Source organism: Papio anubis, chromosome 14, assembly GCF_008728515.1.
Source record: "Papio anubis isolate 15944 chromosome 14, Panubis1.0, whole genome shotgun sequence".
In the NCBI taxonomy this organism is placed as follows: Eukaryota; Metazoa; Chordata; class Mammalia; order Primates; family Cercopithecidae; genus Papio; species Papio anubis.
The window spans coordinates 70,562,049-70,583,895 of NC_044989.1; the positions used below are offsets into that span (position 1 = coordinate 70,562,049).

At 46.8% G+C, this 21,847-nt stretch overlaps 1 protein-coding gene across 6 annotated transcripts in view; it reads right to left on the reverse strand.

Moving 5' to 3' along the window:
* Positions 1-12,156, reverse strand: part of C14H2orf42 (chromosome 14 C2orf42 homolog) — a 41,679-nt gene extending 29,523 nt beyond the window's left edge. For 2 of the 6 annotated variants that reach the window (XM_009184370.4, XM_009184375.3), the window contains exons 1-4: positions 12,009-12,138; positions 4,501-4,769; positions 2,860-3,694; positions 1,160-1,270 (exon numbers count right to left, since the gene is read on the reverse strand). In XM_009184370.4, coding sequence (XP_009182634.1) covers positions 1,160-1,270; positions 2,860-3,682 — 934 coding nt within the window. In that variant the 5' untranslated portion in view covers positions 3,683-3,694; positions 4,501-4,769; positions 12,009-12,138. Of the gene's footprint in view, positions 1-1,159; positions 1,271-2,859; positions 3,695-4,500; positions 4,770-11,633; positions 11,807-12,008 lie in introns of all 6 variants that reach the window. The other 4 variants (XM_009184374.3, XM_009184373.2, XM_031655249.1 and 1 more) reach the window with 4 other exon arrangements.
* Between the last annotated feature and the right edge of the window lie 9,691 nt (positions 12,157-21,847).

Below are 21,847 nucleotides of genomic sequence, written 5' to 3' on the forward strand. Positions count from 1 at the left end.
TATACTGAAAATGAGGACAATAAACTATATTTCTAAATTAGTATGGGGAATATAACCACTGTCACAAATTTTTTTTTTTTTTTTTTTAGACGGAGTCTCGCTCTGTCGCCCAGGCTGGAGTGCAGTGGTGCAATCTCCGCTCACTGCAAGCTCCACTGCCTCCCGGGTTAATGCCATTCTCCTGCCTCAGCCTCCCTAGAAGCTGGGACTACAGGCACCCACCACCACGCCCGGCTAATTTTTTTTCTATTTTCAGTAGAGACGGGGTTTCACCGTGTTCACCAGGATGGTCTCGATCTCCTGACCTCATGATCCGCCCACCTCGGCCTCCCAAAGTGCTGGGATTACAGGCGTGAGCCACCGTGCCCGGCCTGTCACAAAAATTTTTTAAACACTCTATGGATGAAAACTTCATAATACTATCCTAAGGCAGATTAAGGTATAAGATTAATCTGTTTAAGGGATGTACACACATATACAGTAAAAGCAGAATTTGGTTGGATCTTATTTTTGGCTAAGGGATCAAACTTTCAGCTTAACTTGAAAAAGAATCATCAATGGAGAGTAAAACGTTTCTTAGGAAAAAATCCATAAGAACAAAAACATATTTCGGCCAGGTGCGGTAGCTCACACCTGTAATCCCAGCACTCTGGGAGGCCGAGGCGGGCGGATCACAAGGTCAGGAGATCGAGACCACAGTGAAACCCCGTCTCTACTAAAAATACAAAAAATTAGCCGGGCGCGGTGGTGGGCGCCTGTAGTCCCAGCTACTCAGGAGGCTGAGGCAGGAGAATGGCGTGAACCCGGGAGGCGGAGCTTGCAGTGAGCCGAGATCGCGCCACTGCACTCCAGCCTGGGCCACAGCGCAAGACTCCGTCTCAAAAAAAAAAAAAAAAAAAAAAAAAAAAACATATTTCTTGGCCAGGTGTGGTAGCTCACACCTATAATTCCAGCACTCTGGGAGGCCAAGATGGGAGAATCACTTAAGGCCTGGAGTTTGAGGCCAGCCTGGGCAGCATAGTAAGACCCCTGTCTCTTTAATAAAAATAAAATAAAATATAATATTTTCTTATAATTGTTGAGGTTCAGTAAAAGACATAAAACATAGTAAAACAATCTCTAAAGATGATACCACCAAACCAACCAACCAGACTCTTACCAGATACTTCATCCTTTCTCCTCTTCTTTGACTTAGAGGCAGTAGACTCACAAGCTGATACTGTTGATTCTGAATGGCAACCTAACTGGGGTACAATAATCTCTTTAAGACCTAAAAAATAGAAGATTTCTGAATTGTTAATCCTATCCAAGGGTAAGTATGAGTATGGGCCTCTATCTAGCAAAAAGTTAATTTCTTTTTAAAAATCCCCCAAACGAATTATCCCAGTGTGGGCAACATAGGCAGACCCCATCTCTACAAAAAATAAAAAATTAGCACATCTGTGGTCCCAGTTACTTGAGAGGCTGAAGTGGGAGGATCACTTGAGCCCAGGAGGGTCAAGGCTGTAATGAGCCGTGATTACGTCACTGCATGCCAGCCTAGGTGACAGAGCCAGGCCCTGTTTCAAAAAACGAACCAAAAACAAAAAACAAAAAAAATTATGGAGTGATTGCTTGCTTTAAAATAAGTTCCTTGGGCCGGGTGCGGTGGCTCACGTCTGTAATCCCAGCACTTTGGGAGGCCAAGGTGGGTGGATCACCTGAGGTCAGGAGTTCGAGACCAGCCTGGCCAACATGGTGAAACCCCATCTCTAATAAAAATATAAAAATTAGCTGGGCATGGTGGCACATGCCTGTAGTCCCAGCTACTCAGGAGACTGAGGCAGGAGAATTGCTTGAACCCAGGAGGTGGAGATTGTAGTGAGCCGAGATTATGCCATTGCACTCCAGCCTGGGTGACAGAGTGAGACTCCATCTCAATAAATAAATAAATACATAAATAAATAAATTCCTTTAGACTGGGCACAATGGCTTATGCCTGTAATCCCAGCACTTTGGGAGGCTGAGGCAGGCAGATCACCCGACGCCAGGAGTTTGAGACCAGAGTGGCCAACATGGAGAAACCCCGTCTCTACTAAAAATACAAAAATTGGTCAGGCATGGTGGCAGGTGCCTGTAATCCCAGCTTCTTGGGAGGCTGAGGCATGAGGATTCCTTGAACCCGGGATGCAGAGGTTGCAGTGAGCCAAGGTTGTGCTGCTGCACTCCAGCCTGGGCAATGGAGCAGATTCTGTCTCAAAAAAAAAATTTTTTTTTTTGTTCATTCTTTGTTATAATTAACACAGTGCATCTGTGGAAGAGTAAACAGCAAACTAACTTTGCTAGATTGTCTCAGTAAAAAATGATCAAGTCTCTTCATCATTAATTTCAACCAACCAACCAACCTTTATGCAAGTATGCTGACTGGGACTGAAAGAAGGAATGCAACCAGGCGCGGTGGCTCACACCTGTAATCCCAGCACTTTGGGAGGTTGAGGCAGGAGGACTGCTTCAGCCCAGGAGTTCAAGACCAGCCTGGGCAACAAAGTAAGACACCCATCTCTGCAAAAAATTTTAAAAATTAGCCAGGCATGGTGGCACGTGCCTGTGGTCCTAGCTATCTGCAGGGACTAAGGTGGGAGGATCTCGAGCCTGGGAGGTCAAGGCTGCTGTGAACTGTGATCATGCCACTGCACTCTAGCCTGGGTAACAAAGTGAGACCCTGTCTCAAAAAAAAAAAAAAAAAAAACAAGAAGGGACACTTTTAATTATCTAGCAACTGTTTCTGAAGGTTGCTAAGACAATCTCCAAATGTATCAATGGAACTCTTTCATTGCAATTTTAGAAAAACATAATAACCAGGTCAACCATACCACCTACCGCTGGAATCAAAATTTAGGAAGTCTGAGAATTCCTGAGCCAATGTCTCGTCACTGGCAAAGGCACAGATGCAAGCAAAGAAATGAATGCATCTCTGGGCTGCCTCATCCTTGGAGGCATTTGACTTGTGCGATTTCAGAGTCTGACAGGAGCAGAAGAAACGGCGCTCAGGCAAGCTTTTGGCACTGATTTTCTGCACAAAAGATGTATGCAAATACCCCAAACTGTGCTTCTGGCTTGCCTTGCATTTCACCACCAAGATGTTTTTAGTAATTCTCTGCACCAGAGGACCTGTGGGTTCCGTGGCCAACTGCCAGATGGTCTGTTTGGTTTCCGGGGAGGCCTGCATTGCATTCAGGACCGAGCTCTTCAGGGTCAGAGGGGTGGCCTCTGCCTGGCAGTTCACCGCCAGCTTGATGTGCTGGCACTGGTTTTCCACAACGCCTTGAGTGGCAGCTTTCAGGCATGAGGGGACATAACACCGTCCAGAGCTCAGCTGAGTGATGATTGTCCCATCCACCGTCTGGATTGTTGTCTCTGAAACCCCGAGCTCCACAAAGCATCGGTAATCAGGGCCCCGGTCTCTTTGCCGCACTGAGTAGACCTGAAGATCAGAGCCTGTAATGATTTTGACAGCTTCAACACTAGGCTGCTTGCGTGCACCGTAGCGGAATATGGTTCCACATGTCTTGTTCTTACAGCTCAGTCCCCGGGTTCCATTGTATGTGCCACATCGGGGACACTTTCTGATTCCCCTCAATGTGGCCTTCCCCAAATCAGATAAGAAAGCTGGGACTTTAGTCCTCAGAGAATTTGGTTCCATTTTTCACAGGCCCTACAAAAGATAATATATCCAATAGCATGAGTATACCTTCACACACACAAGTTAAAGTCACTTGTACTATTTTAGTAGAGACGGGGTTTCACCGTGTTAGCCAGGATGGTCTCGATCTCCTGACCTCGTGATCCACCCGCCTCGGCCTCCCAAAGTGCAGGGATTACAGGCGTGAGCCACCGCGCCCGGCCACACTTGTACTATTTAGTACAGAAAGCAAAATATAAAAAAGCTATCCACTATTTTTTTTTTTTTTGAGACGGAGTCTCACTCTGTCACCCATGTTGGAGTGCAGCGGCGCAATCTCGGCTCACTGCAGCCTCCGCCTCCTGGGTTCAACCGATTCTCCTGCCTCAGCCTCCTGAATAGCTGGGACTACAGGCACCTGCCACCACGCCCAGCTAATTTTTGTATTTTTAGTAGACACAGGATTTGACCATGTTGGCCAGGCTGGCCTCAAACTCCTGACCTTGTGATCGACCTGCCTAGGTTTCCCAAAGTGCTGGGATTACAGGCGTGAGCCACCGCACCCGGCTGCTATCCACTATTTTTAAACTGTACCACAAAACAACATAAATTTAAACCTACAAACAAAATGAAAGTAAAGGAAACTGCCTTTCATACCTATTTTTAAAAATCCTAATAATCAAAGCATTTCTCCAGGTTTAACTCTGTTTTATATAACAATGGAGGTTAGTTAACCCAATCTTTACATCCCAGATGTTTAACTTCAGCAAAAACTAGAGAACATGAAAGATGAGTTTTTTCCCTTCCATCATTTCCCACAAAACCCAGCCCAATCCTACCTGTACCAGCTGCCAAGGCATCTGGAAAACAGTGTAACCTGAATTAATAAGACCTAAAAGGTGATTCATTAGTTTCTAATAATCAGGCGAAAACACGATCATTTGCAGACTAACGATAAATGCTTAACCCAAAGTCTTCTGAAGTTTGAGCTGTATGGTGTAACAATGCAGACATTCTGCCTCCTCCTTCTTCACCAGCCAATGGCAAAGCTTCTGCCCAATGTTCCGCAAATAAGATTCCCACTTCCCTAAGTGAAGATCTTGATAGTCTGCAAATAAAACAAGAAAAAATATCAAAGTTAAACAAAGACAGGATGATTCTTTCCTTGGAAATCAAACAGAATAGGAATCAAAGTCTTTCACAATTACTTGAGAAGTATTTGATAGAAATTATTATGGAAATGGTTAAGTGTTTTGTACTTCCAACTGTAAGAAGGTAAAAAGGTGCTAATGTCATTACAAAGGGGGTTGTCAAGAACACTTTAGAGGCCTGACATGGTGGCTCACTCCTGTAATACCAGAGATTTGGGAGGCTGAGGTGGAGGATACTTGAGCCCAGGAGTTTAAGACCAGCCTGGACAACATAGTGAGATCTCATTTCTATAAAAAAAATTTAAAAATTAGCTGGGCACGGTGGTGTGCACCTGTAGTTCCAGCTATGTTGGAGGCAGAAGTGGGAGGATCACCTGAGTCCAGGAGAGCAAGGCTGCACATTGTGTCATTATACCCCAGCCTTGGCGACAGAGCAGGACCCCATCTCTTTTTTTTTTTTTTTTTGAGACAGAGTCTCAATCTGCTCACCCAGGCTGGAGTGCAGGGCGCAATCTCGGCTCACTGCAACCTCCACCTCCCAGATTCAAGCGATTCTTCTGCCTCAGCCTCCCCAGTAGCTGGGACTACAGGCACATGCCACCACACCTGGCTAATTTTTTGTATTTTTAGTAGAGACGGGGTTTCACTGTGTTTCGATCTCCTGACCTCGTGATCTGCCCGCCTCAGACTCCCAAAGTGCTGGGATTACAGGCGTGAGCCACAGCACCTGGCCGACCCCATCTCTTTAAAAAAAAAAAAACAAAACACCTAGAGCCATGTTATATAATTGGTCAATCACTCATCCTTCCTAATAGTAATACATCACATTTTTAGAGTGCTTTATGTTTTTTTCTGCTCTGTTACCCAGGCTGGAGTGCAGTGGTGCAATCACGGCTCACTGCAGACTCAACCTCCTGGGCTCAAGTGATCTGCTTGCCTCAGCCTCCCAAGTAGCTGAACCTGTAGGTAGGTATTGCCATGCCTGGCTAATTTTTAAAAAATTTTTTGGTAGAGACAGGGGTCTCACTTTGTTGCCCAGACTGGTCTCAAACTCCTGGCCTCAAGCGCTCCTCCTGCCTTGTCCTCTTAAAGTGTTGGGATTACAGGTGTGAGCCACTGTGCCCAGCCTCACAAAGCTTCATTTACTCAGTAAAAATTACAGTCGGGGACGAGTTTATAGCACCAGTGAAAAGGTGGACATTTTAAAACTATTCCTATTTGTACTTTCCAATTTGTTAATCAGTGGACTCTAGAAGATGTAGAGAGAAAAAAAATTTTTTTGAGACAGAGTCTTGCTCTGTCACCCAGGATGGAGTGCAGTGATGTGATCTCAACTCACTGCAACCTCTGCCTACTGGGCTCAAGCAATTCTCTGGTTAATTTTTGTATTTTTAGTAGAGATGTAGTTTTACCATGTTGGCCAGGCTGGTTTCAAACTCCTGCCCTCCAGTGATCTGCCCGCCTTTGCCTCCCAAAGTGCTGGGATTACAGGTTTGAACCACTGTGCCTGGCCCTATTCTTTTTTTTTTTTTTTTGAGAGAGAGTCTCACTCTGTTGTCAAAGATGGAGTAGGATGGCCAGGCGCGGTGGCTCAAGCCTGTAATCCCAGCACTTTGGGAGGCCGAGACGGGTGGATCACGGGGTCAGGAGATCGAGACCATCCTGGCTAACACGGTGAAACCCCGTCTCTACTAAAAAATACAAAAAACTAGCCAGGCGAGGTGGCGGGCGCCTGTAGTCCCAGCTACTTGGGAGGCTGAGGCAGGAGAATGGCGTAAATCTGGGAGGCGGAGCTTGCAGTGAGCTGAGATCTGGCCACTGCACTCCAGCCTGGGCAACAGAGCGAGACTCTGTCTCAAAAAAAAAAAAAAAAAAAGATGGAGTAGGCTCACTGCAGCCTTGACCTTCCAAGGTCAAGCAATCCTCCTGCCTCGGCCTCTCAAATAGCTGAGACCACAGGTTCGTGCCACTACAATCAGCTAATTATTAATTTTTTACAGAGGTGGGGTCTCACTATGTTGCCCAGGCTGGCTTTGAACTCCTGGGCTCAAGCAATCCTCCTGCCTCAGCCTCCACAGTTCTGGGACTACAGGTGTGAGCCATCATGCCAGTGGTCTCTATTCTTCTTAAAAAATGTTTTAGGCTGGGTGCAGTGGCTCATGCCTGTAATCCCACAACTTTGGGAGGCTGAGGCAGGTGGAACACCTGAGGTCAGGAGTTCCAGACTAGCCTGGCTAACATGGTAAAACCCCGTCTCTACTAATAATACAAAAAAAAAAAAAAATTATCTGGGCGTGGTGGTGCACGTCTGTAATCTCAGCTACTCCAGAGGCTGAGGCAGGGGAATCGTCTGAACCTGGGAGGCAGAGATTGCAGTGAGCTGAGATCATGCTGTTGCACTCCAGCGCGGGCGACAAGAGTGAAACTCCGTCTCACAAAAAAAGTTTTAAAAAGAAGACTAGGCACAGTGGCTCACACCTGTAATTGCCAACACTTTGGGAGGCCGAGGCAGGAGGGATACTTGAGGCCAGGAGTTCGAGACCAGCGTAGCCAATATGATGAAACCCTGTGTCTACTAAAAATACAAAAATTAGGCAGGCATGGTGGCACTTGTCTATAACCCCAGCTACTCAGGGGGCTGAGGCATGAGAATTGCTTGAATGCAGGAGGCAGAAGTTGCAGTGAGCCAAGATTGCACCACTGCACTCCAGCCTGGGCAAAAGAGTGAGACTTTGTCACACACACACACACACACACACACACACACACACAAAATTTAAAGAAAATAAGTGCTTTGTGAAATAAGATGCATAGCACGGTTTCTCCACCTTGGCACTGCTGACATTTAGGGCTGGATAATTCTTTGTTGCGGGGGCTATCCTATGCATTGTAGAATGTTTAACAGTATCCCTGGTTTCTACTCACTAGATCCCAGTAGCAAGTCCCATCCCTAATTGTAAAAAAAAAGAAAAAAGAAAAAGAAAAAGTCTCCAGATAATGCAAAATGTCCTCTGGAGGCAAAACTGCCCCAGTTAAAAGCCACTGATGTAGAGTCATTAGCCTGTTCACACAGCATTCCTTCCCAGCTCAATGAACTTCTTTAGTAGGTATTCTCATTCAGTCCCACAGGGATTCTTAGAATATTGTTCCAAAGTCAAAACACGAAGGATCAGTTTGCTCTTAACCATGAATTATCTCTGTGACCAAGTCCTTTAACTTCTGGGCTTCAGGATTTTTTCATTTGCAAAATGACGACATGACATATGTGTATATATGTGTGTGTGTGTATATATATGTATGTATATGTATATATATACACACACACATATACACACACAATTTATAATATATGAAAGAACTTAAAAAAATTAATTTAAAAATTATGTTGCTAATGATGATTTAACATATCATCAAAGTGGAAAAAAAGTCTGTCATTAAGGGAGGAGGTGGTGTGCCAGCTGTTGGTGCTGTAGCTTTAGCATAGGAATAGCTGTAGCATCAACATAGGAATTCCACTCTTTTATCTTTTCTTTTACTTTTTTTCCGCTCTTGTTGCCCAGGCTGGAGTGCAATGAAGCGATCTCAGCTCACTGCAACCTCCGCCTCCAGGGTTCAAGTGATTCTCCTGCCTCAGCCTCCCAAGTAGCTGGGATTACAGGCACGGGCCACCATGCCCAGCTAACTTTTTTGTATTTTTAGTAGCAACAGGGTTTCACCATGTTGTCCAGGCTGGTGTCAAACTCCTGATCTCAAGTGATCCACCTGCCTCAGCCTCTCAAAGTGCTGGGATTACAGGAGTGAGCCACCGCGCCCAGTCTTTTCTTTTACTTTTTGATTATGCCCTTCAGAGGGTGATTTGTGATTATCTTTAACATTATATATGCATATTTCTTTCTTAAAAATGCTTTCAACTTTGGAATAATTTTAGAAAATTTATTTCAGGCCGGGCGCGGTGGCTCAAGCCTGTAATCCCAGCACTTCGGGAGGCCGAGACAGGCAGATCACTTGAGGTCAGGAGTTCAAGACCAGCCTGGCCAACATGGCGAAATCCTGTCTCAACTGAAAATACAAAAAAATTAACCAGGCTTGGTGGTGGATGCCCGTAATTCCAGCTACTTAGAAGGCTGAGGCAGGAGAATGGCGTGAACCTGGGAGGCAGAGCTTGCAGTGAGCCGAGATTGCACCACTGCACTCCAGCCTGGGCGACAGAGCGAGACTCCGTCTCAAAAAAAGAAAAAAAAAAAAAAAAAGAAAATTTATTTCAACACATTTATTACATTTTAGCTTTTTTTAAAAATTGAGACAGAGTCTCACTTTGTCACCCAGGCTGGAGTGCAGTGGCATGATCTTGGCTCACTGCAACCTCCACCTCCCAGGTTCAAGCAATTCTCCTGCCTCAGCCTCCCGATTAGCTGGGACTACAGGCGTGTGCCAACACACCTGGCTAATTTTTGTATTTTCAGTAGAGATGGGGTTTCACCATGTTGGCCAGGCTGGTCTCGAACTCCTGACCTCAGATGATCCACCCGCCCTGGCCTCCCAAAGCTCTGGGATTACAGGCATGAGCCACCGTGCCCGGCTAAATTTTAGCTTTTATGGGAAAGCTAAAGACAGTACACAGACTTCCTACCTACCCTTCACACAGATTCCCCAAATGTTAACATCTCACATAACTGTGGGGCATTTGTCAAAAATAAGGTCTTAACATTGGTACACTATTAACTCTACTACAGGCTTTATTCAGATTTTACCAGTTGTCCACTAATGCTCCTTTTTATTTTATTTATTTATTTTTTGAAAGAGTCTTGCTCTGTCGCCCAGGCTGGAGTGCAGTGGTGTGATCTTGGCTCACTGCAACCTCCGCCTCCCAGGTTCAAGCAATTCTCCTGCCTCAGCCTTCTAAGTAGCTGGAATTACGGGCATCCACCACCAAGCCTGGTTAATTTTTTTGTATTTTCAGTTGAGACAGGATTTCGCCATGTTGGCCAGGCTGGTCTTGAACTCCTGACCTCAAGTGATCTGCCTGTCTCGGCCTCCCGAAGTGCTGGGATTACAGGCATGAGCCACCACGCCCGGCCTCAATCTCCCTTTTAAAAAAGAATAAACCTTTTAGAATAATTTTAGATCTTCAGAAAAGTGGCAGATAGAACACAGTTCCCAAACACCCCTCACCCAATTTCCCGATGTTAACATCATATATTAACATGGGACATTTGTCAAAACCAAAGAACCAACATTGCCACATTATTATTAACTAAACTCTAGACTTTGTCCCTTTTTTCTGTTTCTGGATCCAATCCAAGATACCGCATGTCTCCTTAGTCTCCTCGAGGCCATGAGTTTGTCTTTCTTTTTCCTAATCTTGATAGTTTTGAAGAGTCCAATATTTTATAAAATGTCCCTCAATTTGGGCTTGTCTGGTATCTTCCTTGCGTATTTGGAATCAGTATATTTTGATCTGATATTCTGACCCAGCAATTACACTAAGAATTTATTTTACAGATTCCCACGTGTGTGAAATGAGGGAAATTATAAGGCAACTCAATGAAGCATCTTTGTAGCAGCAAAATATAAGAAACAACCTGATGTCCCTCAAGAAGATACTGGTGTAATTAATTATGGTATACCTATATAATGGAATACTTTCCAGAAAATAAAATATTTTTACAGCTATTTTTTAAAAAATGGCATGGCCTAGCACAGTAGCTCACGTCTGTAATCCCAGCACTTTGGGAGCCAAGGCGGGCAGATCACCCAAGGTCGGGAGTTCCCGACCAGCCTGACCAACATGGATAAACCCTGTCTCTACTAAAACTACAATATTAGCCGGGCGTGGAGGAGGGCGCCTGTAATCTCAGCTACTCCGGAGGCTGAGGCAGGAGGATCGCTTGAACCCGGGAGGCAGACGTTGCGATGAGCCAAGATTGTGCCATTGCACTCCAGCCTGGGCAACAGAGAGAAACTCCATCTCAAAAAAAAAAAAAAAAAAAAAAAAATGGCCTGAGTAGCTGGATGTAGTGGCTCACGCCTGTAATCCCAGCACTTTGGGAGGCTGAGGCAGGAGGATCACAGAGCTCAGGAGTTCAAGACCAGCCTGGGCAACATAGTGAGACCCTGTCTCTTAAAAAAAAAAAAAAAAAGATATAGTGTGGAGTGAAAAAAGTGCAGCACTTTGTAATATGCTATTCTTGGTTTTACTCTTCCTTTTAAAAGAAAAAAAAAAAAACGACCAGAGACACACATATGTAGCTATCTATACACACACACATTCAATGTCTGTTGCCTCAGAAGAAATGACATGGGATTTGGGAAATAGAAGTTAGGAGGAAGACTTACATTTCACTGTTTGGCAGTATTTGAATTTTAAAACATGTACTAGTATTACTTCCTAGAGACTCTGTATCGAAAGCATATACTAACAATTAACACAACTTGTAAAGAACTTGTATTTGAAACCTGAAAGATCTCCTGGGTAGTCTCTTCTCGGCAAGTTTACAAATCAGCCTCCTTGGCGGGAGTGTCAAGGGACTGGTGTTGGAAGCATTAACCCGCGGTGGGTTTCCATCCAACCACTACCCAGACCTAAATGTTTGGTGGATGCTGTTTCATGCTTGTGAGGCACAGTTAGGGGAAGAGAACGAATGATCATCACGGATAAATAATAAAACTAGCTGAGTACACTGCGTGTTAAACCCTTTCTATGCATTTACTCGTGTACTGCCCACACGACCCTGTGAGGTAGATACTATGTTACCCATCTTAGAGATGAGGAAACTGTTACTCAGATTTGACGGAAGTGTCACAGCCAGCAGGTAACTCACAAACGTGGGTTTGTAGTCTGCTGGATGGCTTGCCAAACCACAACTGGGGGACTGGGGCACATCAGCCCTGAACGGCCTCGGAACAGCGGAGGAAGGCCGTCGGGGCCCTGCAGTCACGGAGCGGCCGCCCGACCTCCTGGACGCTCACCTCACGACCGGCTTCCGGGATGGGCCTGCGGCGACACACACATATCCCCTGGGACCTGCTTCCCGGCATCCTCCCCGCGCGAGCGCTCACTTCCGGTCCCAAGTAGGCCCAGGCAGAAGCATCACCTCGCCAGCAGCTGCTCCTTGGACTTGCTCTCCGCTGGGAACCCCAGCTCTACACCCCTGCCCACCGCAGCCCCGGTCCTCGCTCCAACACGACCCCCTTACCTGCCCTGCGCCCCCCCACGAGTCCCGGGGCACTTCGCTGACGACCGCCCTCACCTCTTCTCTCTTCGCCTGCCGCGGCCTTTTACAAACGGGGCCAAATTGTTCTCTGTAACGACAATCGTTATTGGTCAGAGCCGCCCACGAGCGGCAAGTAGCCGCCCACCTGAGCTCGCGTTGTCTTATGGGAGTTGTAGTTTTCTCCTTCGGAGACCGCTGAGACTCTAGGGGAATGCGGTGGTAGAACCTACGCCGACCTAGCGGCTGTAAAACTCAGGCTCTGCCTTGGGGCTCGAGTGATTCTGGCAGATCTTACTGCTGACACAGTTCCAGTGCTGGTCTTGACTCTTTCTGGCCTGAGAGAGTCCTATTTCTGAATAGACTTTCGCTGATAATCGATGCGAAAATGGCCTGAGTTGCCGGACGTGGTGGCTCACGCTTGTAATCCCAGCACTTTGGGAAGCCTGGGAGACAGAGCAGGATTCTGTCTCAAAGAAGAAGAAGAAAAAAAAAAAAGTAAATAGTTATCAGTACTTTAGTTTAGTGGGCAGGACAGGTTTTAAATAAACGACTACATATATAATTAAATAGAATTAAAAATTATGACAAATGCTATAAAGGAGAAGTATAAGATGGAGTGAGAAGTTAGTGATTTAGATTGTGGGGTGAAGAAAGGAAAGCCTCTTAGAGGAAGTGACTTAAGTGGAGACTTGAAAGCACAAAATAGGGAAAAACTGTTCTTGTGCAAGACCCTGAGAAGGGAGTCTCTCAGCTCCCAATTCACCTTTTTTTGTGAAACATTTTTCCTTTGTTGGCTCAGTGTTAGGCTTTGTCAGTAGAGGGCACTTGGGGAACAATGCAGTGATAGTGGAAAGAAGGCACTTCCTTCATGGGCTCTGGTTCTCTTCTCATACTCAGTGTGGGAGCCAATGGATCAGTGTACAGAAGCCCTAGCAGCGCTCACCTCAGTGGTCCCCAGGACCTGCCCCAGCTGCCCCTCATGTGTCCCACCTGCAGCTGCCTCCAAGGCAGCTTTGGCTGCACCACCCCGCAACTGTCTCTAGAATCGACAGAAAAAATGTACAGGACACTCCATTACATTTGAATTTGAGCTAAACTATTTATTTATTTTAGTATAAGTGTGTCCCATGCAACATTTGGCATTGTATTTTTTATTTTTTTATTTTTTGAGACAGGGTCTCGCTCTGTTGCCCAGGCTGGAGTGCAGTGGCATGATCATGGCTCACTGCAGCCTCAACTCCCTGGGGTCAAATCATCTTCCTACCTCAGCCTCCCAAGTAGCTGGGACTACAGGTGCATGCCACCATGCTTGGCTAATTTATTTATTTTAATTTTTTATGTTGTAGAGATGCAGTCTCACTATGTTGCTCAGGTTGGTCTCTCGAACTCCTAGGTTCAAGCGATCCTACCACCTTGGCCTCCCAGTGTGCTCAGATTATAGGTGTGAGCCACCACACCCAGCCAAACCAAACTCTAAAAGACCCTAATTAACTGATGAGTGATAGCCAGGAAGAATCCAAAACATTACCCTCCTAAGTATTCAATTTATCTTTGCAATGTAATTAAAGACTTTGCCTTAAATGGTAGTTAACCTACCTGTATTTGAAAACCTCTTCAAAGACCACTTATTTACTCTGGAATTCAGAAAGGTGCAAAGTCCCTACTTTTTAACCCTTGTATTATTTGTATTGCAACAAATCAGGTGAGAAAGCACTGAAGCCATAGAAATCAGAACTTCTTTCGGTAATTTTCAAAGGCATCTTGAGATTAATGGAAGTACTTACTTAAGGGCACTTGACTACTTTTTGAGAAACCTATCTAAAGATGTTTCATCTTTTTCAAGTAGCAGTTTCCTGCAAGCATAGGAAGGAAAGCTGTGGACTACTCTGTTTCTTCCAAAGCAAAGTCCATTTCTTGAGCTGCCATCATCAGTACTAGAAGCTTCTATCTGTTATGCAAAATTTATATGCCATTTATTTCTGTATTTTCATCTTTTGATCCCTTACCAAATTGTCTCATATAAAAAACAACTTGGCTGGGGGCGGTGGCTCACATCTGTAATCCCAGCATGTTGGGAGGGTGAGGCAGGATTGCTTGAGCCCAGGAGTTTGAAACCAGCTTGGGCCTTTTTTAGAGACCCTGTCTCAAAAAAAAAAAAAAAAAAAAAAAATTAAACAACAACAACAACAAAACTCAGACCAAAACTGAGCATAAGATAGAATGCACAAAATCAAATTTTCTTTTTTCCTCAACTTTTATTTTAGATTGGGTGTACATATGCAGCTTTGTTACCTGGTATATTGCACATTGCTGAGGTTTGGGGTATGAATGATTCCATCATTCAGGTACTGAGCATAGTACCTAATGGTTAGTCTCTCAACCTTCCCCCCAGTAGTTCCCAGTTTCTATTGTTGCCGTCATTATTTCCATGAGTACCCAATGTTTCACTCCCACTTATAAATGAGAACATGGAGTGTTTGGTTTTCTGTTCCTACATTAATTCACTTCAGATAGTGACCTCCAGCTTCATCCATGTTGCTGCAAAGGACATGATTTCATTCTTTTTTTTTTTTTTTTTTTTTGAGACGGAGTCTCGCGCTGTGTCACCCAGGCTGGAGTGCAGTGGCGCGATCTCGGCTCACTGCAAGCTCCGCCTCCCAGGTTCAGGCCATTCTCCTGCCTCAGCCTCCGAGTAGCTGGGACTACAGGCGCCCGCCACCACGCCCGGCTAGTTTTTTTTTGTATTTTTAGTAGAGACGGGGTTTCACCATGTTAGCCAGGATGGTCTCGATCTCCTGACCTCGTGATCCGCCCGCCTCGGCCTCCCAAAGTGCTGGGATTACAGGCTTGAGCCACCGCGCCCGGCCGATTTCATTCTTTTTTATGGCTGCATAGTATTCCATGGTATATATATATATATGCAAGGAAAATGGCTGCAGGGCAGTCAAGAGTAGGCTGAGGTAAACATCTGGTGCAGCATGACACAGCGGGATTGGAGTGCAGGTGCACAATCCTGTGCATTATATAATCACAGTTATGTAACCATGTTATAAGTGAGCTCATCACCTGGCTCTGAGGTGCATAAATGTATCATTGACACTGTGAGAGGGGGCACATAATAAAGCCATGTCCCACCTGCCTCCGGACCCCCAAGTGTTCTTTCAACTACTTGCCACCTGTCCACCAACTCCCCTCGAACCCCAGCTCGGGTTGGACCCTGACAATTGGTGTAACTGGCAGGATACTGAAGTGAGTTCTCAGCACCTGACGATCCCTGGTTGGCCATGTGGCTCCAACATGGGTTGTGGTACCTAGCGGCAGCTGTGTTCCTCAGATGGGCCCTGGTAGAAACAGGGGCGGAGGTGGACATGTCCCCCGGGAGCATGGAGAAGGCGCTGAAGCACCTGGAAGCACACAGCACCAAGAAGGAGCGTGCCTTTGCCGGCAGAGTTGGATGGGCATTTTTGACTATGCTGTGGAAAGTGCATGCCCAGTCCCCGTGGGATGCAGCACAGGTAAGGAACCTCCAGGTGCTAGCTGAGTGCCTGGAGGCCCAGATACACAGCTTGGAACAAGAATTGGGAACTGCCATAAGTGCAGGCTTGAGCCTGCCTTCCCGGCCAGAAACTCTCATTCGATCTGATACCGAGGAGGAAGAATCCCTGCTGCAGGCTGACCCTGTGGTCTGTGAGAAAATAGAGCATGAACAGCCACTTGGGCCCCAAGGGCGGGCTCAGGGACCCCCTACCGTGGTGGAGCACACTTCATATAGTGCCTACACCCCCACTGAGTTGCAGGAGTTAGGCAAGTAGCAGGAGCCCCTGCCTGCCTGGATGCTCCGCCTCTGGGACAAAGGAGCTGACAGTATTTCCAGTTCCACTGCTGAGATGGAAAAGTTGGCTTCTGTCACAGCTCACCCCTCCCTCTGTCAGTGGTTGCAGGTGAGCAGGCAGTTGGCACACGGGAAAGCTGACTGCATCCTGATTGAATGGCTGATGGCAGCCATATGGACAGGGTGGAACGATGCCAGCGAAATATCAAAAACTGTGAGTAAATGGCAATCACATGCAGAGCTGGTGGAGGTAATTCGGAAGATGGGTATGTGGCAGGCTATGTTTGATTTGAATACCCAAAGGGCCAGATGATGAATGCTTTACCTCCCACATGAGGGACCTTGTGTTGGGCTCTGCATCCCCGAGTGGTTTTAGCTCTCTGGCTGTTGTCCTTCTCTCTACATGGGGCATAAGGTGACCACCATACCTAAGGTGATACTGCCATGGCAGCTCTTGGGGAAGCAGAAAGCCAGCAGTGTGAGCAGGGAGTCTGTGCCATAAAGAAGGGGAAGGTATCCCTCCCATAGGGAGCCACCCCACAGGACAAAAAGTGACCCCAGCGGGTGACCCCAGGCAGATGTGAATTGATTTGTTATTGGCTGGGGTTGCCTGAGACAAAATTGACAGGCAACCCAATGAAGTGCTGTTAACTTTGTGGAAGCAATTGTCCCTGGAGCAGCAATTCTGGAAAATGCCCAAGAGGGGGCAGGATGATGCTGCTCGACCCAGTCCTGCCGGACACTCCAGCTCAAAGATTACTTGAAGATGGATGGAGGAATAAAGCTTTTTGTGTTTGATTAGGGAACTGGCCAAGGTGCCTGGCTTGGCAGGACACCAGAGATTGGAGGCCACATGTGGAATTGGCAATCCACTGGTACCCCACCAATGTACGGAAGGTGTTGGTGCTGGTAGATACTGGCGCAAATTGTAGCCTCATCTATGGGAACGGGGTTAAGTGTTTAGGCAAGGCTGCATACATAGGTGGTTACGGAGGCCAGTCAGTGAAAATAAAACCTGTATCTTTGCACCTCGGCATTGGCTGCTTGGCTCCCTGTTTATACACTGTGTATATGTCTCCCATACTGGAATACACTCTGGGGATGGATATTTTGCACGGTCTTAACTTACACACCACAGCCAGAGAATTCAGACTCCGAGTACATGTAGGAAAGCCGGTACTATTGGGACATACGCATCACCTGCCCAGGTTCTGCCACAACCCCGACAGGTTACCTCCACTTGTCAATACTGCTTGCCAGGAGGGCATACGGAGATAAACGAGACTATTAAGAAGCTAGAGGAGGGCCAGGCGTGGTGGTTCATGCCTGTAATCCCAGCACTTTGGGAGGCCAAGGCGGGCGGATCACGAAGTCAGGAGATTGAGACCATCCTGGCTAACACGGTGCAACCCCGTCTCTACTAAAAATACAAAAAATTAGCCAGGCGTGGTGGGAGGCGAATAGCGTGAACCCAGGAGGCGGAGCTTGCAGTGAGCTGAGATCGCACCACTGCACTCCAGCCTGGGCGACAGAGCTAGACTCTGTCTCAAAAAAAAAAAAAAAAAAAAAAAAGCTACAGGAGGTGCAGATAGTGCATGGCACCCACAGCCCCTACAGTTCTCTGGTATGGCCAGTCAGAAGGCCTGTTGGGACGTGGCAGATGACAGTGGACTATCAAGAACTAAATAAAGTAACACCCTCTTTACATGCAGCTGTCCTGTCAATCACGGATTTGACAGACCACCTGACAATGGAATTGGGACAGTAGCATTATGCAGTAGACTTGGCTAATGCATTCTTTTCAAATGATATTGCTCCAGAGAGCCAGGAACAGTTTGGTTTCACATGGGAAGGGCAACAATGGACTTTCACAGTGTTGCCACAGGGCTATGTGCGTAGTTCTACCATGTGTCATGGTCTCATTGCTATGGATTTAGCCGCCTGGAAATGTCCAAAGGGGATCCGCCTACTCCATTACATTGATATTATGTTAACCTCTGATTCTCTTGCAGATTTAGAAGTGGTGGTGCCCCTCTTGCAACATTTGGCAGCATGAGGTTGGGCTGTCAATTAAACCAAGGTCCAAGGACCTGGACTGTCTGCCAAATTCTTGGGAGTTATCTGGTCGGGTAAGACAAAAGCCATACCAGAGGTCGTCATAGACAAAGTTCAGGCATATCCCAGCCCACTATGGTGAGGCAGCTGCAGACCTTTGTGGGCCTCCTGGGGTATTGGCGGGCGTTCATGCCCCATTTGGCTCAAATGACAAAACTGTTGTACTGGTCGATGTAAAAGGGGGCTACCTGGGATTGGGATGATAAGGCTAAGACAGCCCTTCTGGCAGCCATGGGGGCTATTCAATGAGAACAGACCCTACAAGTGATTGACTAGGGGCGCCATTTAAACTTCCTGCCTTGGCCTTCTAAAGTATGGGAGTTACAGGCCTGAGCCACTGCACCTGGCTGATGTTGAGAATCTAAGGCTAATATTAATTTCAATCCTTTTCTGTTTGGTAACTTTTAGAATATTGTCTGGTGTCCTAAAATTTCATGGTGGTATAACTTTGTATGGGTCTTTTTATTATTGTGCTAACTCAGTAATAGCCATTTTCCAGTCTTGAAGCTCATCATTTTCTTATATTTTAAAATAAACTCTAGGCCGGGTGTGGTGGCTCATGCCTGTAATCCCAGCACTTTGGGAGGCCGAGGCGGGCGGATCACGAGGTCAGGAGATCGAGACCATCCTGGCTAACACAGTGAAACCCTGTCTCTACTAAAAATACGAAAAAAAAAAAAAATCAGCTGGGCGTGGTGGCAGGCACCTGCAGTCCCAGCTACTCGGGAGGCTGAGGCAGGGGAATGGCGTGAACCCGAGGGGTGGAGCTTGCAGTGAACCGAGATTGTGCCACTACACTCCAGCCTGGGCGACAGAGCAAGACTGTCTCTCAAAAATAAATGAATAAATAAAAATAAAATAAAATAAAATAAATTCTAGGCCAGGAATGGTAACTCACACTTGTAATCCAGGCCCTTTGGGAAGCCAAGGCAGGCAAATCACCTGAAGTCAAGAGTTCTAGACCAGCCTGGCCAACGTGGTGAAAACCAGTCTCTATGAAAAATACAAAAATTAGTAGGGCGTGGTGGAAGGCACCTGTAGTCCCAACTACTCAGGAGGCTGAGGCAGGAGAATCGCTTGAACCCAGGAGGCAGAGGGTGCAGTGAACCGATATCGCGCCACTGCACTCCAGCCTGGGCAACAGAGCAAGAGCAAGACTCTGTCTCAAAAAAATAAATTCTACCCGCTCTATTTTCTCAGTTCTTTTCCTGGGATTCCTGTTGGTTGCTTATTAAACCTCCTGTATTGAGCCAACTTTATTTTTTCCCTTCACTTTTAATTTCTGTTCTAAAACTCTTCCTTGTCTTTTAATATTCTCACTGAATGCATTCATATTTTAAATTTCTTTTTCTGGTATTTTACTACTATCCTGCTCTAATTGTTTTTTTTGTTTGTTTGTTTGTTTTTTGAGGCTGGAGCGCAGTAGCACGATCTTTTTTTTTTTTTTTTGAGACGGAGTCTTGCTCTGTCACCCAGGCCAGAGTGCAGTGGCCGGATCTCAGCTCACTGCAAGCTCCTCTTCTAGGGTTCACGCCATTCTCCTGCCTCAGCCTCCCGAGTAGCTGGGACTACAGGCACCCGCCACTTCGCCCGGCTAGTTTTTTGTATTTTTTAGTAGAGACGGGGTTTCACCGTGTTAGCCAGGATGGTGTCGATCTCCTGACCTCGTGATCCGCCCGTCTCGGCCTCCCAAAGTGCTGGGATTACAGGCTTGAGCCACCGCGCCCGGCCAGTAGCACGATCTTAGCTCACTGCAACCTCCGCCTCCTGGGTTCAAGTGATTCTCATGCCTCAGCCTCCTGAATAGCTGCGATTACAGGCACACGCCACCACACCTGGCTAATTTTTGTATTTTTAGTAGAGACAGGATTTCCCCATGTTGGCCAGGCTGGTCTTGGACTCCTGGCCTCAAGCGGGTGATCCACCCGCCTCAGCCTCCCAAAGTGCTGAGATAACAGGAGTGAGCCACAGTGCCCTGCCATTATTTTATTTATTTATTTATTTATTTTGAGACAGAGCCTCACTCTGTTGCCCAGGTTAGAATGCACTGGGATGATCTCTGCTCTTGGCACCCTCAGCCTCCTGAGTTAAAGTGATCCTTGTGCCTCAGCCTCTGAGTAGCTAGGATTACAGGAACGTGCCACCATGCCTAGATAATTTTTGTATTTTTAGTAGAAATGGAGTTTCGCCATGTTGACCAGGTTAGTCTCGAACTTCTGACCTCAGGTGATCTACCCACCTCGCTCTCCCAAAATGCTGGGATTACAGGTGTGAGCCACTGCACCCAGGCCCTAATTTTATTTTTTGTAGACATGAGGTCTTGCTATGTTGCCCAGAATGGTCTCAAACTCCTGGGCTCAAGCAATCCTCCCACCTTGGCCTCCCAAATTGTTGGGATTACAGGACCGAGTCACTGTGTCTTGCCTTCTAATTTCTTTTTGTTTGTTGGTTTGGTTTTTGAGACAGTCTCGCTCTGTCTCCCAGACTGGAGTGCAGTGGCACAGTCTTGGCTCACTGCAACCACTGCCTCCTAGGTTCGTGATTCTCCTGCCTCAGCCTCTTGAGTAGCTGCAATTACAGACTTGTGCCACCACGCACAGCAAATTTTGTATTTTGTTTGTTTGAGATGGAGTTTCGCTCTTGTTGCCTAGGCTGGAATGCAGTGGTGCGATCTTGGCTCCCTGCAACCTGCACCTCCTAGGTTCAAGTGATTCTCCTGCCTTAGCCTCCTGAGTAGCTGGGATTACAGACATATGCCACCATGCTTGGCTAATTCCTTTTTTTTTTTTTTTGAGACGAAATCTCGCTCTGTCGCCCAGGCTGGAGTGCAGTGGCGGGATCACGGCTTACTGCAATCTCCTTCTCCTGGATTCATGCCATTCTCCTGCCTCGGCCTCCCAAATAGCTGGGACTACAGGCGCCCGCCACCATGCCTGGCTAATATTTTACATTTTTAGTAGAGACGGGGTTTCACCGTGTTAGCCAGGATGGTCTCAATCTCCTGACATCGTGATCTGCCCACCTCAATTTTGTATTTTTAGTAGAGATGGGATTTCACCATGTTGGCCAGGCTGGTCTCAAACTCCTGACCTCAGGTGACCCGCCCACCTTGGCCTCCCAAAGTGCTAGGATTACAGGCGTGAGCCACTGTGCCCCACCTAGTTTTGTAGTTTTAGTAGAGATGGGGTTTTACCATGTTGGCCAGGTTGGTCTTGAACTCCTGACCTCAGGTGATCCGCCCGCCTCAGCCACCCAAAGTGCTGCGATCACATGCGTGAATCACCGAGCCCGGCTGTAATTTCTTTTTCTTTTTTTTTTTTTTGAGACGGAGTCTCGCTCTGTCGCCCAGGCGGGAGTGCAGTGGCCGGATCTCAGCTCACTGCAAGCTCCGCCTCCCGGGTTTACGCCATTCTCCTGCCTCAGCCTCCCGAGTAGCTGGGACTACAGGCGCCCGCCACCTCGCCCGGCTAGTTTTTTGTATTTTTTAGTAGAGACGGGGTTTCACCGTGCTAGCCAGGATGGTCTCGATCTCCTGACCTCATGATCCGCCCGTCTCGGCCTCCCAAAGTGCTGGGATTACAGGCTTGAGCCACCGCGCCTGGCCAACCCGGCCGTAATTTCTTGAGTACAGCATCTTCTCTTATCTGGGGATATTCCAGTTCCTGGAAATTTTCTGATTGAGAGTTGCTTTATGTTTGGAGCTACCTTTCACAATCAAAGTTTTCCTCAAATTTCTAGTGGTACTTTCCCATCCCTATGTAAAAGTGAAGCACTAAAAACCTGTCTGGAAGATTTGTGCACATTGGCAGGCCATTGACTGGCTGTAGAGGGAATGGTGGCCAGTTGGCGTTTTTGGTGGGTGCTCTTAAACGTC